We start from the raw sequence: 20,191 nt of genomic DNA on the forward strand, positions 1-20,191 counted from the left end.
GCTTTATCACACAGGCGGTGAGCATATGCCTGTGGGGTGCTGCGGGGTGGCCAGGACCTGGTCTTTGTTTGTGGGGGGTGTCCCCAAAGTGTCGGCCATACTCACTGAGCTCGGCAATGCTCCCCACGCGTGTGGCCAGCAGGCACTGCTCCATGGTGCGCAGCTCCGATTGGCCGAACACGTGCGCGTCGCTGGCCTTGCCGCCCCGCTGCTGGTCCCGGTGCAGGTTGAGGCTGTCTGGCAGACTGAGGACCCCTGCAGAGGAGCAAGACACTAATCAGCGCCGTCACTTACAGCCTATGTCCATCAGTCAGGCAGTTTGCGCAGATGCTATTAATCACCGCAAAACCACACTGCTAAGAAAAATGAAATCATGCTTTATTTGCCATTTGTACAAGCTACAATCCAGGTGCATTAGAGTGTTGCTTTTCAGTTTTCACATATCCTATCATGCTCTCCTTTGAGACATGCACACATAGACATACAGTTAAGAGAGAAGCTTTGGGTCTGAGGGCAAGGTCAGGCCATTTAACCAGCTCCCCTGGAGTATTTTGTGGGGGATAAGGGCCTTGCTCAAGGGTCTAACTGACATGTCACTATTCTGCCGAGGCACAAATTGGCGACCTTTTGATCATAGATACAGAGGCTTAACCTGCTTAGCCACACATGAATAAAATATATTACGCCTAGCAATACTCTAGCGTTTATACAAATGGAATCTCTGGTCACTGACACTGGAACACTCATTACTCTGTTAGTCGGTTTAGTCAGTGCAAGTTGTTTATCAGTCTTAACTTTATTTAGAAAATCCTTTTGCCGAAACGATGGAAAGTTGTGTTATTGACTCAGCATAGCTGAAACACCTCCGCATCTCATACTGAAAGCCTAAGATCTGATGATAGACCTCCTTTGTTGTGAAAGACAGGAAGAGAGGAGAAACAGACGAGACCCCTGAGGACGGCAAGGCCGAAGCCACCTGTTACCTCTAATGAGCTCCCACCACTGAAGGACGGCACTCCCTAACTGCGTCCCCATTTGTGGAATGAAGGGGAGGGTCAAAATCAATGGGTTCCATACAGTTCTGATGACCCATGCCCCCTCACCCTCATACATTCCAGATCAGGGCTACCAGTATTTGGACTAAACATCCGCACCTCCGCCCCCAGCTTTGGAACCATCACTGCCCTCCCACACACCTCCTAACAGAACTAATTTAATCTGCCCGCCGGTGAAATACATCCCTCGATAATCAGGAGACTGACGGCCGTGGACCCGTTTCCATTTTTGCATGATTTGGTCATGTGATGCCACTGCCCCCCCGAGGTGTGAGACTTGCCGTGAAGGCTGGCCCCGCACGCAGCCCGGGAGTGAGGCGTAAACACGCAGGCTGACTCACCACGCCCCACTTCCTTACGCGCCGGGGAATGTAACACAGACACCCAGAAAAGGTCCACTTCGAGCTTTTAAGAGCTTACATGTATTTCTGTTTAGGCTTATAAACACATTTACGAAAAGACACATCAGTGAAGAGTGAAGCTTATTTTTAGATGGGGGTGGTGAAAGGTCATAACAATGTCATTCAGCCAGTAACTGGCTTGATGGGTAAAACCAGGTCCTCACACCTTCAGTGCTTGGGGTAGAAATCCTCCCCCAAGCTTATAAGATGATAACATGTCATATTTGTATTAGCTTAGCTAAACAGGAGATTTAAAATAAATGAAAACAAACTGGTTGGTACATTACTTCAGATACTGTTTTAGAGCAGCATAACCAGATTTTGGTAAATATCGTCAACTTTGCAGAATTTCAAGCAGCTGGTCATCTCTCAAACATGACTCTGTCAAAAATAATTCCTTTTTATGCCCTGAAGTCTGTTTATGCGTAATCACAGCAAATCATGCGAGGTATTCTCAGTCCTGGGTGGGATGCACCACAGCCTCAGATCTCTAGGACTGTAGGTTTTATCCCCCCCCCCCCCCCCCCACCCCCCCATCTCCGTGCAGGTAGGCTGCTTTTCCGAAAACATGTGGCAAGGCACACTGGCGTCTGTGTGCTGCCTGCGGCGTGCGTGATTGAGTGCGTGCCCAGCGATGGACTGACAGCCGCTCGGGGGTGCCCCCCCCAGCTTCACACCCCATGCTTTCTGGCCCTCTGCGTGATGAGCATCTATGAAAAATGGCTGTGTGTAACAGCACTGCTGCCATAACGTTCACTGATTGCTAACGGCCTGCTCTACAGACAGTATCTGCACACGTGGTTTTTCCCTCATTATACGGCATTGAAAGATGCTCCACTGTACTAAACTGCAGAAGACAGATTTAAATATTAACACCTCCTACGTGACCCTATGCTGCTTCTGACTATGACGCCATGGTAATGGCGAGTCTCTTGCTCCGATGCTGACGGCTGGGATGCCTGTGGTCCCCACGGCTCCGTCATGGGACCCCTGACACACAGGATAGCCACTCTGGCTCTTTCTGATCCCGCAGGATGACGATACCGGTAAAGGCAAAAGCAGCACAGTTATTTCCTCAGAACACAAGCTACAAGAAAAATGAGGATTCTTCTCAAGGTCACAGGTCCATCTCGGCTGATTCCTTCCAGCTATCAGTCCTCGGTTTGAATATGAATATGAAAAGACGGGGCACAGAGTGAAACAGGCTTACACCCCTAACACCTGGGTCATTTTGTGGTTCACTGCAGCGGATTTCTATATTCAATGCTGCCCTTTTCAAGAAAATGGCAGAAGAAAATTTAATAATTTCCTATATTTGGCTTTTTTCTCGGGGGGGGGGGGGGGGGGGCAAATTAATTAAAGAGTTCATTTTTGATTTGCCTGGACAATAAAACCCATTAAGTAAATTGGATTTTGTTTTTTTTAAACCATTGTAAGCCCCCTTAATCATTCGCTCTGCATTATTCATGATTGCCTAATCATACAATAAAAAATGAAGGGCAGATCCCCTTCAAGGCCTCCTTCTGCACCCCAATGTTCTGACTCCATCCTTCTAGGTATCAGACGGCCCATGGAATTCCACTTTATAACCACGTGAACCTTGTTCCACATCCGTCACATGTCGCACATGAGCATGAACAAGCTTCCAGAAACACATGTGGTCAACCCTGAAAGGGGGGGGGGGGGTAAACCAACTGGTAGCCAAAACCACCCTACCAGATACTTGTATGTATAAATAATGCATGCGGCATATTGACAGTTTCGGATTTGAAAGAGATGATGAGATGTATTGTACCGAATGTGGGCAGAAACGGTCTCCTGGTAGCATTTCTCCGATGCTCACCAATAACAATCGTCCTTTCGTAACCTTCTCCTGATAGCAACATTCAGGACCTGGAAGCTTCAGGGTTCAGGAAGGGCACAGAGTTGCTCTACAGTATTATGGTTAAACATCTGTAACACACCATTTTCTTCCAAGAATAACAGCTTCTCTATCTTACAACTAGCTAAGCACTGCTATAAATTATAGCGTAGCGGGCTACTACATTGAATCTCAACTTCAAGTCAGACACACAATTAAATTATCACCACGGAGTCAGTTCTTAGTTATGCCAATCTGAAATACTTCATTCAAAACAGCTCATTTTATTTAAAAGCATTGTAAATAACATATTAATACAACACACCATACCCAACAACTGAATATTAAAAACATGAAGCTTTGCTGAGGGTTAATACCAAACAGTAACAGGGTTAATCGTCAATAACGTTTATAATGCTTATTCAGTAATCACAAGATTTCCGTCTGCCTCTAGCTAAGATCGTACATCATTTTCATACACAACTCAAAGCAGCTTGCAAATTGTGAAAGATGTTATCTGGGGGAGCCTCTGAAAACAAATGAAAACTGTGAAGTTAAGCTTTCAGACAGACTGCTCAAATTTGCTTGGGGAGACGCACGCAAAGCATGATGCCTGACACGGCCACAGGGGCACGCGCATCTTCCCAATGCCTTCTGTGGAGCAATAATCCAGCAGGACGTCGACAAAATGAAAGTCCGTCCTGCAGTCTCACTCAAGACACTTAAGAAGGTAAATGCCTGCTGAAGCTGGTCATTTCACTGGGCTACACCGGGCTCTGAACAATATGAAATACAAATTGGCGTTACCCCATATTTCAGAACTATCTGCTCTTATTTGTGAGGACAGTACTTCGCAGAGGGCAGGATTCGTAATAGAGCGCACGACTAAGGATGAGCCTAACGAGAAGATCGGCCTCACTGGGGGGTGAGGATAGGCTCTAAGGACACGACTGAGGCATTTTGTAAGACATGCAGACCAACACGCTGATGGCCGAGTGATTATTAGCTCAGGAATACCAGGTGAACATTTCAGTACAACAAAGACTACTGAGGTCTATCAGCTCATATGGTACCTACCAACATGTCATGTAACTCTAATATGCAAAGATAAAAAATGTATAAAATACCTGATAGATTTGTTTGAACCTCTGTGTTAATAAAAAGAGGCTTTTATAAAATATTCTGAAATATGCAGTGATGGCAAACAAAGCTCCATTTCTTCTAGTTTTCTATTAGTATTTATGTCAAGATTCACTGATGCTTTAAGTGGATTGCCGGTTTGCTCCGTTAACTTTGAAAAGATTCTGGTCTTGGCGGATAAGGGCAATTATACCTTAAAGTCATGCACTGTTGGTCCAGACGGTGACGTTCTAAAGCACAGCTGTCAAACTCCAGTCCTGGAGGGCCGGAGCCGTGCACATTTTTTGGTTTACCCTCATTTAACACACCTGATTCCACCCCTTGTGCTAATTACCACACAGCTCTTGAGCCGAATCATTTGAGGTGGAAAAGGGAAAGAACTAAACTACAAAGGGCTCCGGCCCTCCAGAGCTGGAGTTTGACACTCCTGTTCTAAAAGCTACATTGACAAGCAAGTACTTGAAACTTTTGCTGATGTTTTTTATGAGTCTTGCGAATTTCCATAATGAATATAGAGCAGAATGCCTCAGGGAGATCACACCGCTGCTCCATACCTCCAGGGTTGTGGCTTTGAACCCTGCAAAGACATTTAGTTAATTTCACTGGCAACTGTAAACAGGGGTGTGGCTACAGGTAGGAAGTGTGGGAGGGGGGACAGTGTTCATCCAGAATCACACATTTTGTACTGTCACTACCCCCTCTTCCCTCTCAGTCGACAACACCCCCTCGCTTCGGCACAGGTGCCAACCAAACATATCCAGGTATCCAAGTGCCAACCACAGGATGGTATCCTGCTAACGCTGCTGCTCCTGAATCGCCAGCTGTGTTTATTTGCTTTGTGACCACCCAGTGTGTCCCTGCTACCTTGCACCATTGTCGCCTGAGAAAGGACCACCCCCCCCCCCCCCAACCAATCAGGAATAGCAAACTAGAAGATGGATGGATGGATGAACTGAAAATCAAACCCTTGGGACAAAATCCTTCTTAACCTGAGAATATTTGAAACAGAAAAAAAACATCACTGGCTAGACTAATTATAATCATAAAATGTTATATGTGAAATAACTTCTTCAGCTACATGTATATTTATTGCAGCCTGGCTCATCCTGTGCTAAATCACAGCCCATTGCAAAGGCTGCTCGAAGCTCCACGCAGGATGGACGCCACGGAGGAGGCAGCGCCTGCCCAGGGCCTGGAGCCCATCCCAGGAAGGTGGAGGACACGCTGGTGTTACTGGGAACTTACATAAAAATGACACTGAAGCGCAGTGTCCATAGTGTGATCGGCGTTTACCAGCAAACACGCATACACACACACGTTTGTATTCACATCTTTATGGAGAGTCTTCAATCATAACCCTGATCCCACCATGAAGACCTTAACCTCTACCCAACCCGAACCTCACCCATACTGTAAGTAATCAAACAAAATATAAGACTTTTGCCATCTTCAGTTTTTTGAATGCAGTTACAGATTTTTACCAGATTTTCTTTGTGGGAACCGGAAAAATGTCAAGCAAGGTCAAAATAACATGTTTTTATCACATTGTGGGCACGTGACCGCACACACACTCACACACACACATACAAAATGTTCCAATAGCCTCTTCCTGTGGACTTCAGGACTATAACATCTGCCAGCACTTTAACCTAAACAACTCTGATCCAGTAGATGAGGAGGAGACACATTGGAAACCGGTTAAGGTCCAGTTGATGTTTTTTTTTTTTTTCTCCTTAACATTCTGAGGTCTTTTTTTCAATAGAGAGACTCGCTTGGAATTTTAAAATCAAGTCACCATGACAACAGCAGCAAGTTGCACCACGGCTCTACTACTGCTGCAGGAGAGAGGCAGGTGCACCGTGGTTTGGATCCACCCCACACAGGACTCCAGAGCAGCCTCGTTTCACACCACAATGGGCCAAGCCCCCACCCCCGCAAATGTGAAATCACAGAATTACGACCGCGAGTCTCCCACAAAGTGTATTTTTCAAACATTTGAAAAAGGTGATTAGGGGTCAGTGCACTGCAGAATTCTGGGATAAATGCCAGACTGAGACATTTGGTCCCAGAGATCAGAAGGCCTAACGGCATAATCTAGTTTACCGTGAAATCGTTAGCAAAAAAAGAGGCAAATTAATGAACGGGTGAGAATCTGGAAATAATTGCGAGACACTAGCAATGGCATTTCAGCTGGTAGAAAATGTGAAGGCTGCGGTTTTGGCTGCACAGGCAGACGGCAGCATGTTGGCACCCCTGGGCGTGGCTGGGTCACTGTCCTGACCACTGCTCTGCTGGGGGACAGAGGCAGAGGCATGCAGGAGGCTGGATGTGCAAACAGCTGACGGACTGCTGGAATCCGTGGTGTTTTTGGGGCTTTTTGTCTCTAGGGAACTGCCCCGATGGCTTGCGTGGGAGAAAAAAAGTCTAGTCTAAAATCCTAAACTTAGAACCTTGATGTTACACAAACACTGCTGTCCCAGCTGTGGTAGTAGCAAGCAGTGATTTGAGAGCCTGCTAGTCTTATACAACCTTTGAACTATCTGCTCTTAAGAGGAGCTTGCTGTTGAAGGCAAGGACCAAGCTTCACCCCCTACAATTGTGAAACATAACATCTAACCACCTTTTCATTGGTATATCTGCTGGGAGGCAGTTTCTTACAAAGCCTTAAAATCTGATACTTTACCCAATTTCCCCTGATAGCTATAAAATTACAGCGTCCATCTCGGTTTAGGAGCCTTCCCAGGGGGACAAAAGGGGTTATTCTTAGGCTAAAAAACCCAGTTCCTGAGCAAAATGCCAGCCGCGGTCAAGTTTATTGTCATTCGATTGCACTTCCCAGAGGACCTCATCGACATGCAGCTGCAGCGACTTTCCGGGTTGGAAATTCCGGTGAAAAACGAGTGAAACCCATAACCTGAGGGGAGATCATTCTCCATTCTCTATAGCCCCAGAAGCCTGTACGCAGTTCTTGCCAGGTTCCATTAAATACTGAACTGGTTTAAAAGCCATATTTATTAATTGTTTTATGTACATTCATGTTGGAAATTCCTATTAAATCTTGGTAACATCAGGTGGCAATCAGATATTTTGGTTGGACAGCAAGACTTTTCAACAGTACTCATGCATAGGAAACATCCGTTATTTATTTATATTTTTGTCTATCATTTTTATAGTAGAGAGTTTTATACAAACAAACTGGCCAGTAAGAGTTGAAATAAAAGAATGGAAAAAGTATTTTGGCTGGTAAGGAAAGGAATGAGGAAAAGAAAATCTCAGCTGCCCCTTAGACCCAGCAATGGCATCATCATTAGCTTCATTTGTGTTTGGACACCAAGCCAGATGTGTTTATGGGTCTCTGACCTCATATTAACAACCTGCAACAACCTAAGCTGTCAAACCTAAGCTTTTAAGAATCTGGGCCATTAAAAGTCTCAGCTGAAGATCAGGTACGAAGGCCTGACCTCTTCAGTGCATGTCACGAGGATGCAGTCACAGTGCAAGATGAGTGGACAGTGAGGTGAAGACCTCCATAGTATTTGCAAGAACAGGAAGCTAATAACAATAATAATAATAATAATAATAATAATAATAGAATGGTGTGTGAGTGTGCCTTGCGATGGGCTGGCCCCCCATCCAGGATCCTGGGTTGTTCCCTGCCTCGTGCCCATTGCTTCTGGGATAGGCTCCGGACCCCCCGCGACCCAGTAGGATAAGCGGTTTGGAAAATGGATGGATAATAATAATAATAATAATAATAATAATAATAATAATAATAATAAAACTCTGCTATTTTGGGGTTCTCTAGGACTGGCATCTCATCCAGAGTGCACTACTGCCTTGTGTTGGGTGTTTTGAAGTTAGCTTCTAGCCCCCCACCCTAACCAAAATGGATGGAAAACGGATGGATGGATGGATGGATGGATGGATGGATGGATGGATGCACGGATCCATCTCCTGGCAGCTCAAAGGCTTCAGACGTGGCCCCTCTGCTGGGCCCCTCAGAGACAAAGGGGCGTTCCAAAAATAGACAGGAAGGTCACATTCTGGACTTCGTGTGGATTAAGGGGGTACCATTTTCAAAGGACTTCAGCTTATGTGTTCATGTGATTTATATACATTTCATGTGTTTAGACCAAAGCCCAGAATCTCATTTGGCAGCCTCACTGACTAGAAAATCAACATTAAGACCGAATCAAAAAGAAAATCCTTGTTTTGGAGTCACCAGACACCCAGCTGAAACGTATTTTGGGATATCTTATCTTTAAATTTGGCACATGCACTGGTGTGACAATCAGCAATGCAGTTACATACATTTGTATGTGCAGCCTGTAGCCGCTACAGTAAAATGTACATATATTTCGTCTGTCCCAAAGCTTTTTCTGGAATATCAGCAGTAATCTCCATGGCAACAGATATAACAGCATATTAATTTATACGTGGACATATATTACATATATTAAACAATTTAACTAAAAGGCCATATTCCAACAGCCAATGCACAGATGTAGGAGTGCGCATCGAAATCATTATTTGTTTGTATATCTGTAATATATTATATTTATATAATCTTTTTCATATAAGTTTTGCAGATGGAAATAACATATTTATCCAAAGATTTTTTTGGGTTCTTTCCTTGTTTGACAAGCTAAGTTGCGTCTCCAGTTGAACAGTAAAACTATACACTGTTACTTAGACATACATCTAAGTCTTAGACAAGCACAGCACATAAATGAACAGAAAAATCCTTTCATTATTTATCTCCTCACAGAGAAAAACGACTTCATAACGAGTGTCATTAATATTCCCCAGAAGTGCGTCGGACGTCGGTATCAGAGTGGTGGGGAATGTGGCCTCAAACTGAACTCTTTCTTTCCTGCCGATGGCAGAAAATCTGCATACCCCCCCCCCCCCGTCACTTTCATGGCGGATTGTGTGTCAGTGTCCCGGAGCTGCGCCGTGCGCCGTCACGGGCGTGTATAATCCCCCTTCTACAGCGACGCAGCCCCACAGGCCCAGCCTGCAGCATGCACGGCCCATTCGAGGGCGCCTGGAACTCATTTAGGATGATCACTGAGGTACGCTGATTAATAAAACTACCCCCCCCCCCCCCCCCACTAACACCCCCCGCGCTCGCTGGTGTGTGGCGCGGTACCTCGCTCCATAAAGAGATTGAGCTGTGAAGGACTGAATAACTGAATAAAATACCCTTATTTATGGAACATGATAATAAGACTCCGTATTTACAAGGGTGCCACGTTAACTGGGTTTAATTAAATTTACTATTTAAATTGTATTAAAATTGAAAGTGTAATTAAACTAGAAATTAATTTGTCGTTCCTGATATAATGCCAAGGGGTGTGTTTCGTATGCATGACTTGCACCCTGAAGACCAGATGTAAAAATCAGGATCTCTGCAGTGCGTCTGGACGTCCTTTGCTCCTACGTGTGCCTCTGTGGCCATCCCCCGTGCAGTTGCATGCTAACGGCTTTTAGCCCCGCATGCTTAGCGGCATCCTTATATGCTAAGATAATTAAAACGCCTTTCCCTTGAACATACCTGTCTTCCCACACTCTCCTTGCCCCAGTTAGACAACAGCTCACGCTGCTATCGCAGGTCAGTATTGAGCTGTAACTGATAAATCCATCCCATACTTTATTCAATAACTTCATGTTATCGGATGTCTGTTGTCACTGAAGGACAGACTGTAACCTTGTGGAGCATACCAAAAAACCCACACCTGCAGGGAGGTCAAAGAATTAAGAAGGATGAATTGGCTTTTATATGAATATGTAATAACCTAAATATATAAAGCAGCAAAAACTGTGATATGGATTAAGTGCAATCCATGGTAAATCTCCATTAAACAAGAATGACTCATCTATTTCAAAACCTGAGTGATTCATTCACTAACTCATTTAATGAGACTGTCTGATTTAATTAAACTGGCAGCCTCAGGAAACAGGTATGTCACACTTCCGCCTTCCCGATTTATCCAATCAAATCAATAAGGTAGTGATGCACCTACCGCCCTAGAATCCATGTGTTTGACCTTCCAACCCACTCATCTCTCCCAATTTTGTATCTCACCATCGCAAGAGTAACAGAAAGAAAAGTAGATGATTGGTGGGTTTAGGGGCCAGTTACACAGCATGATTTTGATCTTGAAAAAACATTACAAGAAGCAAAAAAATAAAAAATAAACAGAAAAAGCGCCGTTAGCTTAGATGTCCGGCCACACCAAGGTTCACTCCACTGAAAGCGGGAACTTGTCTCTGGGGCAAGACAGCTGAAATTTTGGGCCTGACGATGAACCGCTGCAAAGACATGGATCCGAATTAGTCCGCTAACATGGGGGGCAGCAGGTGAGGTCGTGCCCAAGAACGAGGACCCAAATCCAGCAGGCTTTAAGAAGAGTACCTGAGCTAGAGTTTACAAGTTCACTGCTGTGTAAACGGGCGGCGTGAAAAGCAGCAAGCCATGTTCGGTAAAAATATAATAAAATAAAAATAATACAAAAACTAAAATAAACCCATCCATATTTATCTAGAATAGGAACAAAATAATCCTGTGGCACAAGACAGGGGACACCCTGGGGTCACAAGGCACAAACACGCACATGCTGTGGGTAACTTCAAACATCTAAGGGTAGAGCAATCCAACACAAACACAGGGAGAACATGCAAGCGTCACACTCACAACACAGGGGGTGAGAACTGAGACCTCGGAGGTCGAGTTCAAGGGGCGCTGAGCGGGATCTAAACCAATATAAATACACGAATGAGAATTTGCAGAGAGCTGGTATGATACCCCATCGTTCCAGGTTTTTCTCCATGTGTCGACTTTTACTACAGAACATAATTATAATTACACACAGATAATTTCACGTTGACAATTGCTTCTGTTATAATTAGCCACATAAGATGATTTTTGCAGTTTCACAAAGGCATAGTTGGGCAAATGTAACCAGTTCATTCACCTTCCATATCAATGCAGGGTCTATACTTTGACAGGCATTTTTAAGATCCGCTTCCGTTTCATGGTCAATATTAAACCTATACATTACAAATAAGATGATGCATGATACGTTTGGGCCGTAAGGCTGACGACAGCACTAGGACAGCCATCTAAAAGAAAAGAAAATAAAAAAAGACAAAAACACAATACCACACGCCAGATAGACTTTGAGAAGGTTGTGATTTATGTATAAGTGCAGAGATCTGAGTTTACCATCCAGGAGTCCCGGAATAATAAATGTAGCGCTGAGTCTGTGTGCGCTGTGTGTGTTGGGATGCACACGCATGTATCGCATGCATGCACGGATGCACCCTCCAGTGTAAGCCATGATTTCTGCTGCAGCACCTGGAGCCACTGCTGTGAAAGGCGTCATCGCAGCTCCTCGTCCTCCTGCAAGCTTCAGGGGAACTGACTAGAGAAACGTTCTTAACACCATCTAATCCAGTTATGGTGCCTTTTATCCTTTTAGAAAAGGCATTCTAACGCGACGGCGTGCGGCGATGCCGGGGGCCGGAACCCAGCGTGAACCTTCCACCGCGCATCGCCCCCCCCTCCCACCGAAGCAGGACCCCGTGAGTCAGCTGTCTCTCAGGGACGAGGCAGTGTGGCAGGGGTCTCCTGGTAGGGAGGCCACAAGCTGTGGCTGGTATGAGGAGAGGCCTGCTACCTGGTCCGAGGCCGCCCCCCCCCACACTCTAATCCCCCGTGCCCCTGCTGTCAGACCATGAGCTGGCAGCTTGCGATGTGAGCAACTCTAGCACTGAACGAGTGGCTTGCTACCTTCTTTTCTGTTTTCCTTCTGAGAGAAATGCATGACTAAGACTAGGTGAAACAACCATTGTGCTCTTTGTGCAAGCGAATGTTCCCGAATACAGAATCCTTACATCTTTATGACGTCGATACTGTGGTTCAACCTTGCACTGATGCAGGTCAGTTTGACCTTGATCCTTCCGATCTGCGTAACAGTACATGTAATTGTCAGCAGGGTTACTGGTAGATAACCTTGCTTATAAAATGTTTATTTATACTGCATGCAAATTGCATTATTAGCTGTGAATACTGCTTGACAATTGCTTGAATCTGACCTTTTGATAAGTAATAACGGCTTCTGGTTACTCAAGTCACTATTTTAGCCTTGCAAAACCAATACACGAGCACTAGCTAAATAAAATTTGATAGAGGCAAAACAAGGGTTCCCTCTAAGATGGTAGCAATAGCAGTGTGAAGTTCTGTTCTGAACCCTTAAGCTCTGTTCTGAACTGCACAGTGCCCCCTTGTGGTAGGGAAGGATTCCCACACTGGGGCCTCGTCATAGGGCTCAGCTGAAACCGCAGTCTGGAAGGCCGGAATATTCCCAGGCCTACCCTGCATTTAAATCTATTTTAGAGGGTGGCTCCTTTCCCTCTCCTGACCTGTGCCAAGGCACATTTCTTATGAGTCCCTCCATCTATATCTGCAATTTCAAATGACTCAGTCAGATCTGCTCACCCTAACCACTCACCTCTGAGGTGCCTAAAGGGGGATTTCTGAAACCACTTTGACCTGAGTGTACAGAGTGCATCTGCTGGTTATATTATTTATTGAGCGGCCCATCCAGCAACACCTACCTGACAACCCTAAGGTATCTGGCAACCCAAGCAGAAAATGCATCTGGTATACCTGCCACAGCTAAAAATGCTGGCTGTGGGGTTAAAGGAACCTTGCAGACAACAATTCTGTGTGGCTCAACTGAGAGCATATTGCATTAAAAAACACAAATGGGGTGAAGACCTGCTGTCCCCATGAAGGAGTTTCCTTCTGCTTTTCCATAGAGCCAACTATTTATGTCGCAAGACGGGTGATAAGCACAGTCACACACACACACATACACACACACACTCAAGCTGACATCTCCGGAGTGACGAGCTGGGTGACAGGCAGGTGACAGACGTCCGCCTAGCTGGCTACGGTCAGTCTGAGGATTATCTGCCAGGCTGGAAGATTCTTCCGGAAATTTCTTAAATTCGCCCAGTGGGCTCAGCTTACCCTAGCTAAAGTTCTGGAGGGCGACCGGCCGGGCCCTAGCTGGCAGGAAGGCCTGCTAACGAGCCAGCGCGGCGCCCCTAAGGAGTTAACTGGACAGGTACGCCAAAGGCTCCATCGACAGCCGGCCCCAGACCCTGGCATCGCAGGTCCCTGAGCAGATGGCGGCCATATGTCCCAGGAAGACGTCCACCGAGCAGGGGAAGCGGGAAAGGCAGGAGCAGGGGCGTAAGCACAAAACACGTGTAAAACACGCTGGAGAGACGCGGCAGCGTTTCACCGAAACGCAATTATTTTCTCTGACATATTGTTCACACCCCCCACCCCCCCCCCCGCCCCCCCTCTTGGGGGCAGAAGTTCAGGAGAACCGTGTCAGTGTGTCTGTGTGTGTGAAGGTCTACCTGCTAAAGCCTCCCAAGCACTACAGCGGCTGTAATTCTCTTTATTTTGTAAATGTAAACCGCACTGGCAGCAACCCCCTGTAAGGCAAACGGCCGATGAAGAAGGAGGAGACGAAGGAGCGTGGACCCGTCCGAGGGGTCGGGGGTCACAGGCGCCTCTAATGAGGCCGTTCCAGTCACGGGGACTTTCTCACCGCTATGCAACGGCCCAAGGCAATGCATGCGAAAAAGAAACGGATCGGGCTCAACGTGAGGAGACCGATGCAAACGCCATGATCTGTGTCAGACTGATTTATTACACGTCCCAATATTTTATTAATAATGGGAGAAAAAAAATGCACAATTTGGCAGCACTGCGGCTGTAGGTTGATGGGCTACATGTCTGGTTTAGGAGAGAGCAGCAACACAGAGGTGGGGGCCACTGTATAACATATACCCCCCCCCCGCCCGCCCCTCCAACACAGTACTGTATGTCTTCTCCTCCCTGGGACAGCCAACTCTAAGGGGGAGATATGTTTTACAGCTACTGTTTAAAACGGCCAGACATTTTGGTGATGAGGTGGGGGATACGACAGACCCCCTACGACATTGTTTTTCTGAAATGGGACACGGGATCCTGCTGCAGCTTCATATGGAATCACCGGAACTGGCTGAAGTTTCAAACGAAGCAGAATCGCGTAAACATCAGCTCCTTCTCCTCCACCTGCCCCCGGACCCCGGGGGATGATGTTAACCCACTTTGACACGCCTGTGTCCCAGTTGTGGTCCGACCTGCGACAGGAAAACCTGCTAAGCTCCCGCTTAAAGGTTCCCCCGAGGGAACACTGCGCTGACACAGACACCCAAATGCTCCTCACCTGGCTTTCGGGAGGTGTTAGCCGTAGCCTGTGTGTATTCCTGCTTGAATGCCGTGCCGTGAAGATTAAAGTAGAAGCCTAAGGTCATAAGCAGCTTTCTATGCTTTTTAGGTATTCTGTGATAACATGTAAAGCAGGGCTCCTAGATACGAAATATACACATCACCTCAGGACTGAGCAATTTTAATATTGTAATAGTAATATTACTCAGTAGTATTCTGTCAGTAGTATTGCCTGTAGAGATATAAATTAGGGGAAGGCAAGAGGTGAACTGACTGTGTCTGTCACATGACTTATTCCCTCCCCCAGACACCACTGTTATTTCCAGCATTTAGCACAGAACACAGTATTTTCATTCGCCTTCCCTGTTTGTTCGAAGGCTTTAGGTCCTCAACCTGCCGCTCTGGTCTTAGGCGGAGGGCTGTGTAAACACGGTCCCGCGTATTCTCTGGCTTTCAGTCCGCTAGAGGCGTTCATACCTGACTGCCAGGGTGAAGCTGTCTGTCCCTTATCAGGGCCTCATTAACTGGAGGCAGAGCTGGGCATGGAATAGAGGAGGGATGCCATGAATGGCTGAACCCTAATGGCCTTCCGGGTCATTCTGTGCTCACTGGATAGGATGCGGAAGTCTTAAAACTCTCCTGAAAGTCACGGAAAGTTTCATTACACTCCAACTCCTGTCGGAACTCTGAAAACTACCATGTGTAAAACTACATTGAGTGACACACCTGATATATGATATGGATCATACCCTGACTTGGGGCCTCCTGGGAGACCCTTGAAGCAGTGCGGGCCCATAATGCATTTGACGACACTATTAGGCAGCCACATAAAGCTCTCGTACCCCTCCCCCCCCATCCCCCCTCCCGGCGTCATTGCACCCAACAATCCCAGGAATGCCTCAGATCATTGTTTCATTCGCCTTCTGAGAAAAGGCCTAAGTTTCACGGATCACTCTCTAGAAGCAAAAAGGGCGAACAGGAGAAATTCCCAATTGAGGGAAAGTTCGCCCATGAGGTGCAAGATCACCTCAATCCGCTGCCTGACAAACAGGAGACAGAAAGCTAAGAGCTATGTTGCCAGGTCCCATGGTGCATTTGGGGTGGCTATTTTGCTCAGACCGGCCCATGCTGAACTCTGCCCCCCCCCCCAGAATTGATTATGATTGATCTGTGCATCTGACACATAATTTTGGCATGTCCTGCAGTCTATCACTGTTATTTTATTGGTTTTTATGGTTTAGGTTCCATGTCTGACCACATCATCCTCAGGAGCCCTGACGGCATGTACCGCTGTGCTGTTTCCCAGCGTGTAACGTGGGGGTGGGGTCGCATGAATGGGTTATATGTGGAGGAGACGCTCCTCGCCGCTTCCTTACACCTGTGGATTCTGGAACGGAAATGGCAGGTTTCCGTGGGCTGGCTTGGCCGCGTCATGCTGGGGCCCCCTTCCCACACTTCCAGAGGGGGCAAAACGGAAAGAGACGAGCGTTGATGTTGGCAGTGGTCCTTCATGCCGGACATGGACATTAGCCGAGACTGATTCACCCAGGGACTGTTACATTTCTCTTTGGGGGATTGACTACTTCTCATCGAAATGGAGGCTGATTAAGCAAACTGACATCTTAAGGTTTAGACTCGCACCCACCTGAATTACCCAGTAGAGGGAAATGCGAGCAGACGCTGACAGAAATCGACAGCTGCGTAAATAGATGAAAAGTACAGAAGAATAATCACTAAGGAAGCGAAGAATAAAACATCCAGTCCTTCTTACATTCACTTACCCTGGTCGGTGCCATGGAGGGCACTGGAGCCTATCCCAGGCAGCAAAGGGCACAAGGTAGGTACACACGCATAGGAAGGAATGCCAGTCCGTCAGAGGGCACACCCACGCACATTCACACGACAGGCAATTTAGGGAGGATAATTAACAGAACTTCACATCTTTGGACTGCAGAAGGGTATCTACTCAGCGTGCAACCTCCACACACACAGAGCAGAGGCGGAAGTCATGCCCCAACCCTGGAGGTGTGATGCCCAATGAGCTCAGAAAAGAAACTAGAGTTTCATTAATTCATATAAAGAAATGAATAATTTATCCACAGTGAGATGATAAAGCACTATGACGTTCTTGTGATGGGAAATGCACACGGTATTAAATGCACACTGCGTGCACCGCACTGTATGGGGCAACATCACACGTCACAGGCTAGAGGAAAACCCTCTGGGCTGGTTCTGGTTCCTAAACACCAGAAACGAAGCTGCTCATACAGGCCGGGCAAGCCGCTGAACAGGCTTGCAATCTCTGAAGGAGGCTGGTGTCTGGGTGAGTAGAAAGACTGGTAGTGTATACAGGGGCAGGGCTACAGAAGCAACTGAAAGCTGACTGGGCCCCCAAGTTCCTCGTCCCCTGTCACTCACCGATTCAAAATATGTTATTGGCTAATGATAAGGTTGGCCCCTCTGTATGAATCATGTCCACTCTTCTGTCCCCTTAAATCCTAAATAGCCCCTGAGAAGAACTTATTCTTGTGGCTGAAAAACATCTCGCATACCACACGTCGCACAGACAACTCGGACTCCATGGGGGCTCCATCTCATCAGTATAAAGCAAAGCCGCCATCAACAAGGAAGGAGCTCAAGCAATAACTGTCATGCGTGTCAAACTCTGCGTAAAAGATTCATCACAAGAGATCAAAGATGGAGTTTTGTTTTCCCCCATGTGTGATGGAATGGAAAGGATTACATAAAGGGTCACATCAAGAATATGCAGCTCCCAGGAGGCAAGTGAATTGTCTTTTCTAAGTAGACGTTACAGTTAAAGATGTGGTTTTCACCAAGCAGGATGGCTGCTGTGTAATGAGAGAGGAACCCACGGCCAAAACCCAGCAGGTTTCAACCACCTGCTTTCAGATTTTGTTTTTTTTTTTAATTTTTCTATGAAACTGTGATGATAAACACATCACGCAGTATAAAAAGTACAAATGTCAAAAGTCATTTGGCAAAGCCACTCTAGATAAAAGCAACTAATACTCAAGTGATATTGCGGTGGTACCAGTGATGTACGTTAACAACTGTAGAGAATTCTGGGTGACAAGCAGGGCTGGTCAATCCTATAAGTAACATGGGCGGCTGCCTAGGGTACCAACTTACAGTAGCCAGGCGATTTAATGAAGTAAAATTGCCTTGATCTTGCCCCTAGAAGTACTCACACACTGTTATGCCAGCAGAGAAGTGCCGCGCAATTTGGGGCGCCAACTTCCGAAGAGGTACCGACTTGCCAGCCAATTTCACTTTGCTTTGTCCCTTTGACTTGGGGGGGGGGTGTTGGCAATGATGTTCACCTAGGTCACCACATGGGCTTAGATAGGCGTTGGTGACAAGACCAGAGAGACGGTGGCTATATTCCTCATAATGGGTATAATTTTGATAATGCTATACAGAAGACCACTCTAACACTGCTAATAATGACTAGGATCCCGAGAACCATTTTAGTCGTGCTATACAGATGGGAACAGTTATACTCGTGACAATGGGTATAGTCCTGGTATCAGCTATACAACTGATGATACCTAGATCTCTTAAAATGGCTATAAAGCTATCATCAGAAGAATGGGAAATTTCTGTGATATATCCATAATTAAGGATATAGCTATAGTCAGGAGCATAGCCAACATCAGGAATATAGCTATCATCGGAAGTATGGCCAATATTATGAATACAGCTATCGTCAGAAGTATAGCCATTATCAGGGATATAGTTATTACTGGGATATGCCTGTTTATAGCTGTACTCTCAGTAATGACTATACCCCTGAAAATGGCTATACTCTTAACGATAACTATATTTCTGATAATGGCTTTCCTCCTGACAATGGCTTGCTCACAAAGTGACACCTCAGAATTCTCTGGAAGGCCCGCAGAACGCTGCCAGAATCTGTCAGCCGGCAGACTGCTGATTCGCAAAGTCAACCCATCTGGAATCTATGTGCTTTACAGGCTAAAATGCTGGGGGAAAATATTTATGCTTCATTACTGTTACTATCAAAACACGCACCATTAACCCAAAAGTGATAATCGACTTTCTGAAGAAGACTAAATGATACTAAATAATACATATTGACAAGGTAAATGGGAGACTATTATGCAAATGTATGTATAAATATTAAACAAGTCATTTAACATTAATATAGCAACAGAAAATGTTTTTTAGTAGGCATTGTGTCATAAACTGGAATTAGCTAATTTGTTTAGATATCTCATTTATCAAGTGCTGTTTTTACATCAACGCCAGTCCTTTGATTTTCATTCGTTTCATATACTGGCATAAAGGAATTGTGATATCCTACTGCTGTCATGACATTAGACCTGAACCAATCACACAAATCAGAACAGTCAGCTGACCTGGAGTGTTTTAGCAGCACTGTTGATGACGGCATCTCATAGAATAGCAGCCATCTGAGTGGCCCCTCCATTCGCTGTCACCCTGGGTCATGCCCAGGCAATGCGGTGTCACCGAGGCTATATACCCTGAGAGCAGTCACCTCCCCACTTGCTCAAGACCCACCCTTCACTTGTCTCTGAGACTAATATTAGTGTCATTTCCCAAGGAGCACAAGCTACATATAACCCTCAATCTCTCTTAAATTAAATGTCATTTATTGAACCCTGTTACAGTGAATATAACACACAGCACAGTATGTGTATCTTCTGCAGTTGGTGGTATTATGAGTCATTAGTTCAGTGCTCAGCGGTATGACCTGGTTTCCTATGCCAGTTCTGTGTCGTGTTCAGTCTGTGTTTGTTTTATGTACTTATCTAGGATAGGTGGCATATTACAGGGTAGTATTTGTATCACGCAAACAACAAACTTTTATTACGATGTTACTCCTCTTGCTATTACTTTGTGGCATTAATCTTAATGATCGATTATACGTGTTCTAGTTATTTACACCAGGAATTCCCAAAGTGGGGGTCGCGACGCACAGAGAAATCACAAGAAACCAGTGGGGGGGGGGGGGGGATTCCTATGGTATGCCCGTTTTAATTTAAAAATGCAAAAAAAATGCCATTGTTACTATGACTGGTACACTGCAAAAAGTCTATTGCCCCCCAGACAGCGAAATGTACTGGTTGGGGACAGCGGGCAAAATGGGAGCTGCGAATTTATGGGAATTTAGGGGTCATGGGCTGAAAAGTTTGGGAACCCATGATTTACATCGATGGCCTCAGCATTTAAGATGAAGATCAGGTGGGCTGGTCACTGCAATTCCACTTTACATTTGCTTGATGTTGCTGTATATTACATAAATTATCAGCCCTGTAAATAACTTAAATAATGTTACTATAACTTTTCAACTTTCCAACCGAACATCCTGGTTAGAACCATTAGCCCACCTGCTGGACTAAACTGTTTACTAGTCATTTTATGAATCTGCCTA

At 45.8% G+C, this 20,191-nt stretch overlaps 1 protein-coding gene across 1 annotated transcript in view; it reads right to left on the minus strand.

The window, feature by feature from the left end:
* Positions 1 to 20,191, minus strand: part of LOC125739180 (ankyrin repeat and BTB/POZ domain-containing protein BTBD11-A) — a 132,491-nt gene that overhangs the window by 39,887 nt on the left and 72,413 nt on the right. Inside the window, exon 2 of the mRNA XM_049009032.1 lies at positions 106 to 255. Coding sequence (XP_048864989.1) covers positions 106 to 255 — 150 coding nt within the window. The remainder of the gene's footprint in view (positions 1 to 105; positions 256 to 20,191) is intronic.

Source organism: Brienomyrus brachyistius, chromosome 3 (genome assembly GCF_023856365.1).
Source record: "Brienomyrus brachyistius isolate T26 chromosome 3, BBRACH_0.4, whole genome shotgun sequence".
Taxonomy (NCBI): domain Eukaryota; kingdom Metazoa; phylum Chordata; class Actinopteri; order Osteoglossiformes; family Mormyridae; genus Brienomyrus; species Brienomyrus brachyistius.